The sequence below is a fragment of the Monodelphis domestica genome, chromosome 4, assembly GCF_027887165.1.
Source record: "Monodelphis domestica isolate mMonDom1 chromosome 4, mMonDom1.pri, whole genome shotgun sequence".
NCBI lineage: Eukaryota > Metazoa > Chordata > Mammalia > Didelphimorphia > Didelphidae > Monodelphis > Monodelphis domestica.
The window spans coordinates 168,264,281-168,279,225 of record NC_077230.1 but is presented as its reverse complement, the minus strand read 5'-3'; the positions used below and the strand labels follow the sequence as shown (position 1 = coordinate 168,279,225).

Here is a 14,945-nt window from a genome sequence, read left to right as displayed (position 1 = left end):
ACTGGATTTGATTTACATCACCAAGCAGTTTCTAATTGCTCACCCCTATTGATTGTACTTTCATAACATCTCTTTAATATTTTCTCCTCTAACATTTCACTAACCTGCACTATTACAATAGCCTGTGAGGTGGTCTCCCTGCCTTGTCCCTCTCCAGGCCACACCTCATATGTGAAATCGATCTTTCTAAAGTAAAGATATGATCATGTGACCCCACTATTTAATAAACTCTAGTGGCTCTCTGTTTCCTCCAGGATTAAATAAAAAATCCTCTTTTTGGTTTTTAAAACCCTGAATGACTTGGCACCTTACTTTCTTACTAGCCCTTTTATCCTGACTCTGCCTATGCATATTCCAAGATCCAGTGATACCGGCCTTCTTGCTATTTCTTACTTCATTTCTGAACCCAGGGAAGCATTTTCATTGGCTTTCCCCCAAAATGCATGGAAAATGCTGTCTCCTCATTCTCCCCCTCCTAGATTCCCTGGCTTCCTTCAAGTCCCAGCTAAAATTTCATCTTCCATTAGAAGCCTTTCCTGATTCCCCATAATACTACTATTTCCCCTCTATTGGTTATCTCCAAATTATCTTGTATTTATCTTGTTTGTACATTGTTGTTTGTGTATTGTCTCTACCATTAGAGTGTGAGCTTCTTGAGGGTAGGGATTGTCTTTTGCCTTTCTTTGTATCCCCTTTGTTTAGTTTAGCAGTATGTCAGACACATAGTAGGTGCTTAATGGATATTAATTAACCAACTAATTATCCTTAAAAAAACGCTGTCAATAAGTAGGTGGTCCTTGCAAATCTAGTATTTAATATCTATTAAAAGAAAGCAAATCTAATTAAAAAAAGGAAAGAAAAAAACCAAATCGGCAATATCCAATTTAGAAAAGGAGACCTCTAATGAAAAGGAAATTAAGGCAATCATTAAAAACTACCATGTCCGATTATATGGCAACAAATATGGCAATCTAGGTGATATGGATGAATACTTACAACAATATAAATTGCCTAGACTAAAAGAGGAAGAAATAAATTACCTAAACAGTCCCATATCAGAAAAAGAAATTGAACAAGCCATCAAAAACTCCCTAAGAAAAAATCCCCAGGTCCAGATGGATTCAAAAATGAATTCTATCAAATATTCAAAGAACAATTAATCCCAATATTAAACTGTAGCATCCCAAGCATATTCACATCTATGAAATATAAATGACTGTATGATTACTGTGTCTCCAAGCATAAGGTTATACCAATGAGGCTTGTGAATGTAACCTTGAACTGGCCATGCGGCCCTTGGCTAAGACAAACTCATTAACATGCTCGGACTCAATTCCCTGGGAAAGTGCGGTTTGCAATCTACACGCCCAAAGGTGTTCCCTCTACCTTGCCACCCAATCTTAATTGTCTACACTTTGTGATGTGGTTACTACGTGCTTGGGAGTACTGCCCAAGCAGGACAGGAATAAAATTCAGAGGCAATCCCATGAACTTCCTCTTGGCTTTTCTCTCCCCTTCCATGGAGCTCCACTGGGCTCCTAAATGACTAAGTCTCTCTCTCCTCTTAACCTTCTCCTTCCCCAAGGCTGTAACCATCTCATTCCCTATCTTAATCTCCTCCTCCACCTTGTGTTCCTTTGTACTCATACTTTCCTATCAAAGGGTGTATCATAGGTCTGCCTGCCTATCCAACCACTGACTTGTCCCTGTCTTTCATTCTCCACCCTGGTTCTCGGTTCCTATCTCTCCTCGGGTCCCATCACAAAGGTGAGCCCCTTCCCTTGTGGGACCCTGCTGGTCAGGGAAGTCCATTAAGGAAAAACCCACATAAACAAACTATTTGACAGAATAAGCCAAGAAGGAGTTCTAACAAATTCATTTTACGACACAAACATGGTACTGATCCCAAAGCCAGGTAGGTCAAAAGCAGAGAAAGAAAACTATAGACCAATCTCCCTAATGAATATAGATGCAAAAATCTTAAATAGGATACTAGCAAAAAGAGTCCAGCAAGTCATCACAAGGGTCATCCACTATGACCAGGCAGGATTCATACCAGGAATGGAGGGATGGTTCAATATTAGGAAAACCGTCCATATAATTGACCATATTAACAAGCAAATTGACAAAAATCATATGATTATCTCAATAGGTGCAGAAAAAGCCTTTGATAAAATACAACACCCATTCCTATTGAATGAATACTAGAAAGCATAGGAATAGAAGGGCCTTTCCTAAAAATAATAAACAGTATATATCTAAAACCATCGGCAAACATCATCTGCAATGGGGATAAACTAGAAGCCTTCCCAATAAGATCAGGAGTAAAACAAGGATGCCCATTATCACCTCTATTACTTAACATTGTACTAGAATCACTACAGAGCCAACTCCACCAGCATCAAAGTCCTGGTCCTCAAAACCCAGCTAAGATGGTCTGGACACGTCATCCGCATGGACCCACAGTGAATACCAAGACAAGTATTCTATGGTGAACTGTCAGCTGGACTCAGGAAACAAGGCCAACCAAAGAGAAGATTCAAGGATCAGCTAAAGTCCAACTTGAAGTGGGCTGGCATTACACCAAAGCAACTAGAACTCGCTGCCTCTGACAGAAGCAGCTGGCGAACCCACATTCACCATGCCACCACCACCTTTGAAGATGAGCGACGTCGACATCTTGCCGTTGCGCATGAACGCCAACACCAGGCCACACCCGCACCTCCCGTAACAACTGGCATCCCATGCCCCATCTGCCCCAAACTTTGTGCCTCAGCCTTTGGACTCCAAAGCCACATGAGGGTACACCGTAGATGAAACTGCACAAAGACAACAGTCATTCTCGGTCACCAAGAGACTACCACTCAACTAGAATCACTAGCAGTAGCAATTAGAGAAGAAAAAGAAATTGAAGGTATTAAAATTGGCAATGAGGAGACCAAGCTATCACTCTTTGTGGATGATATGATGGTTTACTTAAGGAATCCCAGAGAATCAACCAAAAAGTTACTTGAAATAATCAACAACTTTAGCAAAGTTGCAGGATACAAAATAAACCTGCATAAGTCATCAGCATTTCTATATATCTCTAACCCATTTCAGCAGCAAGAATTAGAAAGAGAAATACCATTTAAAATCACCCTAGATAATATAAAATACTCAGGAATCTATCTGCCGAGACAAACACAGGAACTATATGAACACAACCACAAAACACTCTTCACACAGTTAAAACTAGATCTAAACAATTGGAAAAATATCGATTGCTCATGGGTGGGACGAGCTAACATAATAAAAATGACAATCCTACCCAAATTAATTTACTTATTTAGTGCCATACCCATTGAACTACCAAAGAACTTCTTTACTGAATTAGAATAAAACATAACTAAGTTCATTTGTAAGAACAAAAGATCAAGTATATCCAGGGAAATCATGAAAAAAAAATGCAAAGGAAGGAGGTCCTGCAGTCCCAGATCTCAAAGTATACTATAAAGCAGTGGTCATCAAAACAATTTGGTACTGGCTAAGAGACAAAAAATTTGGAACTATGCCCAAAGGGTGATAAAAGTCTGTCTGCCCTTTGATCGAGCCATAGCACTGTTGGGTTTGTACCCCAAAGAGATAATAAGAAAAATGACTTGTACAAGAATATTCATAGTTGTGCTCTTTGTGGTGGCCAAAAATTGGAAAATGAGGGGATGCCCTTCAATCGGAGAATGGCCGAACAAATTGTGGTATATGTTGGTGATGGAATACTATTTTACTCAAAGGAATAATAACGTGGAGGAATTCCATGGAGACTGGAACAACCTCCAGGAAGTGATGCAGAGCGAAAGGAGCAGAACCTTGTACACAGAGACTGATACACTGTGGTACAATCGAACGTAATGGACTTCTCCATTAGTGTCAGTGCAATGTCCCTGAACAATCTGCAGGGATCTAGGAGAAAAAACACTATCCACAAGCAGAGAACAAACTGTGGGAGTAAAAACACCGATGAAAAGCAAATGTTTGACTACAGGGGTTGAGGGGATATGATTGAGGAGAGACTCTAAATGAACACTCTAATGCAAATACCAACAACATGACAATGGGTTCGAATCAAGGACACATGTGATACCCAGTGGAATCACGTGTCAGCTATGGGAGAGGTGGTGGGAGGGGGGGGGAGAGAGGAAAAGAAAATGATCTTTGTTTCCAATGAATAATGTTTGAAAATGACCAAATAAAATAATGTTAAAAAAAATAAAAGAAAGCAAAAACTCCAATTCAATGAATCTGCTCTTAGGAACCTAATATGTGTGAAGTATGGACCAGAGAAAATAAAGATGAAATAGGAATCTTTGCCCTCAAAGTCATAATAACCATAATATATTAGAATGGAAAATTTAGTTATGCTATCTATCACATAGAGATATGTGGAAATAAAGTTTGTCTTTTAGTTTTCTCCAAGAGATTTCCTACTTTTCCCTAAAGGAATTTTCATAGTTTAATGGAAAGTGTATTGGATTTGGAGTCAGAAAACCTGGACTCAAATCCTGCCTACCACCTTATTACTATCTGTGTGACCTCCAGCTTATCATTTCAACCTCTGGACTAAGTTTCCTTAACCTTAGAATCAGCAGGTTGGACTAGGTGTCCTACAAAGTACTTTCCAATTTAAAATCTATGATTCTAAATACTTGTTATTTTTCAGCCATTCTTATGGTTCTTAATCTCAGTTGAACTTTGGTGAACAATAGGGACACAGTGTAGTTAACAAAAAGCCACACAAAAAAATCTTAGGTCGCAATTTTGTAAATCATTTAAAATATTTTTCTCTGAAGACTTGTGTAAGGATATTAATGAAAGGCAAAAAATGAACTAATTTGTTTACAAAGTATTTTGTAATCTTTCAAGAAATACATAAAATAATAATTATTAATGTTATAATAATAATAATAATAATAATGATAATAATGATAGTCTTTTTTGGATTCCTTTGCAAGTGAAAATGGTATTGAAATCCTGAAAGAAGATCAAGCAGAAAAAAGGTAGAATATAAAGGGAATATAAAGACCAAAATAATCAACCTCTTTATTAGATTGTCTTGCTCCCTTCCTCAAATTAGATGTTTATAAAGTGTCTGGCATATGGTAGGTGCTTAATAAATGCTTGTGGTCTTCCTCATCTTCCTGGTTTAAGTCTTTTTACTCCCCTGTCTTATATTTCCTTTGGTTGGATCTTGATCTCTATTGTTGGAGGTTTAAATGCTATTTCAAAAACACCTTTCAATATGGTAATTAAAATCTCATCTACTCAATCCACTTAATAAATTGTACTTGGTTCTCTTTTCTACCTGATTCAAGAGAAAAAGGAAAAAATAAACTTTATTTAATTTATTCTCTGCAAATCCATCCTAATGGAGAAGCAATGGCTAATCCTCCAACCCCCAAACAAAAAACAACCACAACCAACTTTAATCTGGGCTTATTTATAGGCTTTTGTGAATTGCAGCCTACTCTTCCTCCTCTGAAGCATCATATCCCCTCCTCCCCAAGGAAAAAAGTGCATTTTAAGAATAAACACTGTATCAGAATGTTTCTTCTCAAGTCTTTTCCATCTAATAAAGGGCTCAGACCACAATAGGAATATATAAAATAAATACACATTACCAAGGTCTCAGGTTAGAAAGTTTGAGTGTTGTTCATTTTCTTCTTTTTTAAACCTTTAACTTCTGCCTTAGAATCTATGTATTCGTTCAAGACATAAGAGTGTAAGGGTTAAGCATTGGGGGTTAAGTGACTTGCCCAGAGTCATACAGCTAGAAAAGTCTGAGGCTAGATTTGACCATAGAACCTCCTGTCTCTAGGCCTGGCTCTCAATCTACTGAGCCATCTAGCTGCCCCCTATAATTACTATTATTAAAGAACACTGGCCTGAGAATATGGAGAATTGGGTTTTGGTCTATGCCCTGCAATTCATTTGCTGTATTATGTTACACACCTCATTCAACTTCTCTGAGTTCCAGTGTCCTCATCTGAAAAATTGAGGGGGTTGGACTAAATGACCTCTTAAGTAATTTAACTCCCTGAAATGCACTTCTCCATTTTTCTACCTTTCAAATCCCATTCATACTAGTGATCTTTATCATGGATTCATTTTGAAATTTTTTGAAATTTTAAAATATTTTTCCATGGTCATGGATTCACATTTTTAAAAACCTACTTTTTAGTTTCTCTAGAGACATTAAAAAATCTATTTCTCTCACCTAAAACAAAACCTTACTTTTAGATCTTCTGAATAGTACTGATAGCATAGAGAAATGTACCCTTTAAGAAGGTATTTGTAGATAAAATATATACTAGAATCTTAAGGAAAACTGAATATTTTCTTATGCTGTCTTTAAGTCGAGACCTTTCAGAATGAGAAGACTTAGCCACTGTATAACTTTTCTCATGGTAGAAAAGGCCATTTGTGGCAAAGAAAAGCAATTATACATTGTAAAAAACTGCTTTTAAGTAATGAAAAATAATATGAAAAATTCTGCCAGAGTGTTCACACCTAGAGGGTGAACAAAAACCCAACAAAAACAATTTAGATTTGCTTTGATTGGAAAATGTTTTTCACAGTACAATGTTTGCCCCTCAAATTTACTATACTTTATAAGAACCATTTGGTTATCTAGATTGCCATAACTGCAAATCTTTCTTTCAAAAGATATGCTCCTGGACTGGCTATTTAATTATTATTCCTGTGATCCTGGATTCCTGGATTACATGGTATGGTTAATTAATATCCAGAACACATGAAAGCCTGACCTTACTGCTTTCACAGAAATTACATTATCCTTCAAAATCATAGGTGGAATTGTTTGGCCTTCAGTAAAATATGATTTGGACAAGTAATGCTATTTAGTGAATAGAGGGCTAATCTCCAAGACAGGAAGACAAATTCTGTCTCTGACACATAGTATTTGTGTGACTATGGACAAGCCCCAGACAACTCTCTTAAGATTACAAATCAAAGGACAGTTGCCAGTCTATAATGATGCAGTTGATTTTGTTCTGGGAGGGAAGTTCCCTTAGCCTGAGGAAATCATAGGACAAGATTGAAACAAAGCAAAACAAAACAAAACAAAATTGAAAAAATATCAGCTGAAGATTGAAGATAGAAAAATATAGAAAGAGAATATTCAGCAATAGTAATTAAACAGACATTTATTATATATCTATAGCATGCAAAGTACTGTTACATTTTAGAGGAGATACAAAGTTTACATAAGACATAGCTCTTCCCTTCATATACCTTCTAGTCTAGTAAGGGAGTAACACAAACTCAGAAAACTATAATATACTATATTGCATGATAAATGCATTAGAGTTGAAAAATAAAAAGCTATATGAGAATACCAATGGAGTATGGAGGAAGGAAGAGGAAACAGGAGATTTTTCTTTAGGATGTGAGGTGAGATTTAAGTTGGGTTTAATGAATAAGTAGGAATTTAACAGATGAGGACAAGGAAAGGCATAAGAGCCACTATATGTAAGGTTCAGAAGCAGGAAAATTCAGAGGAGGAGTAAAAAATGAGGCCTGGAACATAATGCTAATCATGTGTGTGTGTGTGTATGCGCGCGCGCGTGCATGTGTGTGTGTGTATGTATTATGTATGTATGTGTGTGTCTCTGAGAGAGAGAGAGAGAAAGAGAGAGAGAGAGCGCGTTTGGATATACATACATTATAGACAATAAAGAGCCACTAAAGACTTTTGAGCAGGGGAGTGATATAAATAAAATTATATCAAAGAACATATATCTTAAGGGCTGTGTGAAGGATATATTAGAAGGGATAAAAAGTGAACTGAGGAGCTTGTTAGGAAATAGTCTAGATGGGTAGTAATGAAGGCTTATACTAGGATGGTGGTAGGGATAGAAGAGAATGGATGTTATAGAGGTTGGATCTATAGAATTTGTTGTTGTTTGCACTATATTTTTGAAGAGAATCAATAATTTAGAAAGTAAATGGTTTCAAAGGGTAAAAGAGAAGGAAATTATCAAAGATATCACTGAAGTTTTTTTAGAAGTCTAGGGTGATTGACAATAAGGCCATACAGAGAAATGGTAAAGAAAAAAGGAGAAACATTTTAGGAGGAGACACAATGAATCAGTGGGACATTCAGTATGAGGCAGAGATGTCCTGGAGAATCTTGGGATGCAGTGGGGAGGTCAGAAGAGAAAGCCAAGATTCAACCTTGAGAGATAGCATGATACAGAGGATAGGGGGATCTGAATTCCAATTCCACATTATACACTTACTAACTATACGATCCTGGGCAAAACTTTTAACCACTCATGCCTCAGTTTTCTTATCTGTAAAATATAGAGATTGGATTTGATATCTTTAAGGTTCCATCCTCCAACTCTAAATCTTTGATTCCCTCATCTGTGACTCTATGTCAAAGAAAACCTTTAGTTCTGAGAGAAAATTGTGAGATACAGTTGGGTGGAGCTAGGAGAATTAAAGAGAAAGTACCATGAAATAGGACAAGTACACATATAAAACTATACAGACCAAAAGAAATGGTAATGGGGAAGCAAGTGTGCTGTGGTACAACCAGAGATTTCCTGACCCGAACAACTTCCTTCCTTCATGAGTCTGACTGTCCCATTTCCCACATGCAATTTTCTGGTCTAAGGGTATAAAAGGTCCTAACAAACCTAGAGTGGTATCATGATATTATGCCTACTACATGTGAAAGTGCCATTTTCATATCTTGTCCTTTTTAAAAGGAGGTTCTCATAAGACAGGCACCTTGGTTCTTTTTTTTTTGATAGCACATTTGTCCCAAAAATAGAAAGTAATTGTCTTCATTATTCCATCTCCCTTGGTATATATACTGAAGTGATTTGAGCATACTGCCATAATAGACAAACCTTTCTGCTGCCCATAGCTGGTATTGAGAGAATGATGCAAACAACATTTCAGCAGCTAAACTGAGATGTTAACAAAGCACCCCATCCCCCTCAGTGCAGCCTGAACAGCTGGAGGAGTATTGGATGGGGGGGGAGAGGGGAGTTTAAAATAAAAGCTTATAGATTCCTTCCACACAAGGCAGCTTTGGTTTTGCCATCTGGTAGAATTTAGGTCAAATCCGTTGTTGTCATTAAATGTGTTTTGACTTAATCTCAGTCATGGTCCCTTGTTGTTCATATGTAAATTTTTCTTCAGAGTAAATGCACAATGAGACTCAGTCCTACTTCTCACATGAACATGTACATGAGGATGATAAAATAATAACTAGCTCATTAAAATGTAACTGAAACTGCTCAGGTTGAAAATCATTCTTCATTCTCTAATGATGTACACATTTTATTCTTATTGACAGTCCAAGTCTTAGTGGGATGGACTGGTTTCAAATTTTAACAACAGTCCCCCAAAAGATAATATTCATCCTTTCATTAATCTTTCAATATTTCACTTACTGACACAGTTAAGTTCTTCCAAATTATGTCAGAGGCAGAGATATTGAATTCTTTCCATTCCTTCAAGGTATCATTGCTAGGATTATGTGGTTCCACACAGTTACATCTGAAAAGATAAAACAGTGTTTTTTATTTATAAATTTTTATTTATGAGCAAATATTAACTTGACTGTTTGTAAATAGGCACTTTTGCTCAGCTGAGCCTAATATCTATTTGTTATCTTTTCTCTTCTTCTACCTCTAGAAAACAGGGCAGGCAATTCACTTAAGCAAAACCCAATTCAATTTGACAAATATTTGCTGAATACCTAATATAAGCAAAATACAGTGAGAGGTATTGAGGGAGAAACAAAAATAAATAGATTATCCATGTCCTAAAGAAGCTTACTGCTTATGATTCAATCCACTTTCTGCTCCTTCTCCATCTAGAAAATTACCCTTAAAAATCTAGATTGCCTTAATGGACACTGGGCCAATTTCTGATGTCCCTCTAGCTTCAGTGAAATTTAATGACTGGGAGATATGATAGATAACATTTACTTTGAAATTCTACAACCAAGGAGAATCAAAGGCAGCAGAAATTTGAAGCCACATCTTGATTTTTTCCACATTCTTCAACATGACATGTTACTTATTCAAATAATTCAATCCAAACCTATTACTTTAGGGCAGTGATGGTGAACCTTTTAGAGACTGAGTGCCCAAACTGCAGCTCTCATGCCACATGTGAGGTCTCTGCTTTACCCCACACAGGGGAAGGAGGAAGCACTCCTATTAGGCTGCTGGTCAGGGGCGGGTGATGTGAAAATTATCCTTAGGTGCATGTGGAGAGGGAGAAGAGAGCAGCCTCCTCCAGCATGCTCTGGCACATGTGCCATAAGTTTGCCAATATGGTTTTAGGGAAAACATTTGGGTCAGCTTTTCTCGAAGTTCCATTATCACAAACCTCATTTTATAGAGGAAACCAGACAGGTATTGATTAAAATATCATAGTTAAGATCAAAGTGGAATATAAGGAGTGTTAATATAGAGCATTCTTCCAGTTGGGGCTTTTGGGAGTGTCAATAACTCACTTGACAAAAGTTCTTTGATTATTTACCCTATTAGGTACTGTGAAGGATACAAGAATATAAAGTTGCTTTTATGTCTTTATGTGTTGTCTGCTTTTGGAGAATGTAACACATTTATCACAAAATCATGGAATCATGAAATCACAAAGTATTAAAGGTTCTTGGAGGTCATGTAATTCAATGAAATTTAACTGAAAATTTCTGCTTTATATTGTCATCTAAATGTTGTAAATCTCTATTTAAACACTGCTAGCAAGTGGCAACTTCCCATCTCATGAGATAAACAATGCCAGTTTTTGACAAGTCTATTTTTTTCTCATACATCAAGCCTCAATCTTCTTTGCAACTTTAACTTATTATCCCTAGTTCTTCCCTCTGGAGTAAAAATGAACAAATCCAATTCTTCTTCCTCAGAAAGCCTCTCAAATACTTGTGTCCTTTATTCTCTTCTCTAGGCAAAACATCCCCAATTCTTCATCCCATAGTTTCCTCTCTCAACACTTTCTCCCTAATCAATTCCCTTTCTAAGGTGTGGCATTCACCTCCCTCATGTATTTATTATACCTCTATCAATGAATACCAGGGAAGCATTAACTGGGAAGTGAAATCATAGGTACATAAAAAGTGATCTAATAAGGAAAAAAATATTGGCACCCCCAAATTCCAAATGTGTTAATTTCCAAAAGCTTAGTTGTAAATTGGTTGCTTGACAGTGAAGGTACATTTCCCATAATAAAAATCGTGCTATAAATACTAGTTATATTTCTCAGACAGAGCACAAACCACTATTTAATTCATTATGAAACTGAATCATATTAAATGATGCCATGTGATCAAAGCCCACAAGATTTAATTTAAAGAACTGGGGGTGTTTAGTAAAAAAGATATGACAGAAGAGTACAAACTCTGGCAGGTTGTAAGGAATTAGAAGGCCCCCATGGTGGATCAGCCTAGTTAGGTTCATTCGTTGTCTACAGGGGCAACTTGGTTGAAGGCTGATCAGCAGATGATTTTTTTTTTTGGTCACAATGACTCATAAAATTCCTATTAAAGCCCTGCATGGCTGTGGTCTTTGTTATGGAATGAGTGCCCAAACAATTTACAAAATCATAATCATAAATCAAAAGAAGGGTAGTGAATTCCAAAATGGAGAACAAATTGGATAGGAAAGTATATGCTGTACTTAAAGTATAATGAATATACCAGAATCACAAAATTTGAGAGTTGGAAGGGACATCAGCAGCCATCTAGGTCAGCCTATACATGAAAGGAATTCTTAATATAACATACCTGATATTTTATACTGTAGGCAGTGGGGAGTCACTGAAGATTTTTAAACAAGTTAGATATGAAATTTGTATTTTATTAAGACCAATCTGGTAATAAGCTGCAGAATGAAGTGGTTGCAGAGTTAAATGACCACAGTTCAGAAGGAAGGTTAAAAAGATTAAGTCTCTGCTTAAGGAACTCCAAGGGGAGGAACACTAAAAGTCTCAAGGCAGCCTATTCTACTTTGAGATAGATTAGATGGCTATAAAGACTTTGTTATATCAAGCCTAAATTTGATTCTTTTAACATCTACCCATGACTTCTACTTCACTTTGTGATCAAATGAAACTAGAATAATTATTCTATGTGACAGCCCTTCAAATACTTAAAGGCAGCTTTCATAAGACTTCAGGTCAGAAATCTCCATTTCCTTTAACTGATTCTCATTTCACATGGCCTCAAAGCCTTTCACTCTCCTGATTTTCCTTTTAACACCATCCAACAACTTAAATTGTGGCATCTAGAGCTGGATATTTGAAGTCAGTAATCAATAGTCAGTGAGACTAATACCTCTATTTCTGGAAGTGGTCTTTCTTTCCAATAAACAAGTATTTATTTTCTTCCCCATGAACAAACAAACCAAGAATATAATAGGAAAAATCTCCACATTGGTCATGTAAAAAACCATACATTTTATTCATCATATTTAGTCCATCAGCTCTATGTTAGCACCATTGGACCTATTATGGTATAAGAAATATTGCAATATTTAATTTCAGAAAAAATGTAGGAAGACATATGAATGGATGCAAAGTAAAGTGAGCAGAACAATTTATATTATAACAGTGATATAAAAAAGTGAACAATTTTGAAACAATTAAAAGCTCTAGTCAACACAATGATGAGCCATGATTCTTGCTGTAATTTTTTCTTAAACAAAGTCCAAACTATTACAGATGTTTATAGCTGCTACATCACACTGCTCACTCACATTGATTTTGCAGTCTATTTAAACACTCAGATCTTTTTTTTTATCAGAATAACTACTATCTAACTATACCTTTCTCATTCTTTTACTGTGAAGTAGATTTTGAATTTTATCTCTTTTCCTTTAGATCAATGCTCTAGGCTGTCAAGATCTTTGGGGATCATGTTTTCATTATTTTGGGGGTTAGCTATTCCCTCCTTGGTTTATGCCATCTGGAAATTTGCCAGAAATTCCATTTATGCCTTCATCCAAGTCACTGGATGTCTTTATTCAAGTCAGTTGGACTGAGATAGTAGGATATGTCTAGAAAGGAAAGCTGTCACTAGAGGATGAAGAACTTTAATGTCATTCTGAAATATATAGACTTTATCCTGTAGGTAATGGGGTGACACTGAAGATTTTTAAACAAGTTAGGTACAAAATTTGTATTTTATTGGCCAATCTGGTAATGGGCTTCAAGATGAAATGGTTGCAGAGTTAAATGACCACAGTTCCATAAGGACTATGATTAGTTAGTTTCCAAAAGAAATACCATTAGTCTAGACATGAAGTGCCAGGGGACTAAATTAGAGAAGCAGTAATAGGGATATAAAGTAAAATAAAGAGAGCAAGATATTGAAATATAGGAATCAGGATTTAGTGACATGATATGGGCAAGAAGGAGAGAGATCAGTCAGTGATGACTCCTGAGTTTAAAGGCTAGCTGTTTGGTAGATTAGTAGTGCCATGAATAGAAAGAACCTAGAAGAGAAGGATGTTTGCTTCTAGACAAAACCTGGATTAAAACACCTTTTAAAGCCGGAAGGACATATGAAACCATTTGAGGGCAAGTGGAAGAAATTAAAAGATGACCAAGAAGGAACAGTTAGAGGGTTGAGAGGAAAACTATATTATTGTTCAGTCTTTTTAAAGTTGTGTGACTCCTTGACTCTATTTGGGGTTTTCTTGGCAAAGATACTGAAGGAGTTTGTTATTTCCTTCTCCAGTTCATTCAACAGAGCAGGCAACTGAGGCAAATGGGAGTAAGTGACTTGCCCAGGGTCACAAAGGTAGTAAGTGCCTGAGGCAAGATATGAACTCAGGAAGATGAATCTTCCTGATTCCAAACCCAGTGCTCTATTGACTGCATTACCTAGCTGCCCAAACTAGGACAACATAGTTACATAGTGGAAAGAAGACTGGGATTGTAATCAGAAGATGAATATTTGAATTCCAACTCTGCTTTTGCAAAGTAATATAAATATTTTACTTTGGACAAGCTAGTTAACCTCTCTGGGTTTCAGTTTATTCATCTTCAAAGGAATGTAAAGCTTGGGCTAGATGATATCAAAGGTTTTTTGCAACTATAATTTCTAAGATCAGTGTCACAAAGGCCACATTAATAAAGAATTTCAGGAAGGAGGACATCATCAACTGTGCTAGATGTGCCAGGTTGTTCAAGAAGTATGAAGACTGAGAAAGAACTCTTGATAAAGAGTATCATTTAGTGAGGGTAGTTTCAGTAGAATTGAGGGTTGGGGTGGGGGCAGAAGTCATAATGCAAGAATATGTAGGTTAAGCTATGAGTAGGTTGTGAGGAAATGAAGGTGGCAGGTGAGACCTCTAATTCATGAAGTTTGGCAGCGAAAGGACGGTGACAAATAGGGCTATAATTAAAATAATGTATGGTCAAGTGAAGTTGATATGCTTATGCTGTTTTCATTCTTTTTAATGGTCTGCTTGCTTCTAATCCCCCCGATATAGCTGCCAATATATATATATATATATATTTTTTTAAGGCACAGTCTGATCATATCTCATCCTTGTTCAAAAACATCCAGCAGCTCTCCAATGCTTCAAGAATAAAATACAAATGTTCCATCTTAGCACTTAAAGATTATAGTAATATGGCTACAATCTACATTTCCAGACTTGTAATATATTATTTTGTTTCACAATTCAGTGTTTCAAGGAAATGAATCCCCTCTGCATGAATACTTGCCAATATATCTTCCTATCTTCTTTAGCAGATTGCTCTCCTAGAATCTATCTCCATTGTAATCTTCAATATCTTTCTATCCACTGGCTCCTTTGCTGGCACCTTCATATACGTGCATGTCTCCTCCATCCTTAAAAGACCCTTGCTAGATCCAATCATTCTCACTAGCTATTAAT

General features: G+C 36.5%; 1 protein-coding gene across 10 annotated transcripts in view; it reads right to left on the bottom strand.

The window, feature by feature from the left end:
* Positions 1-14,945, bottom strand: part of SLC4A10 (solute carrier family 4 member 10) — a 400,582-nt gene that overhangs the window by 44,081 nt on the left and 341,556 nt on the right. For all 10 annotated transcript variants that reach the window (XM_007494264.3, XM_056793951.1, XM_056793952.1 and 7 more), the window contains one exon: positions 9,465-9,570. In XM_007494264.3, the coding sequence (XP_007494326.1) occupies positions 9,465-9,570 (106 nt within the window). The remainder of the gene's footprint in view (positions 1-9,464; positions 9,571-14,945) is intronic.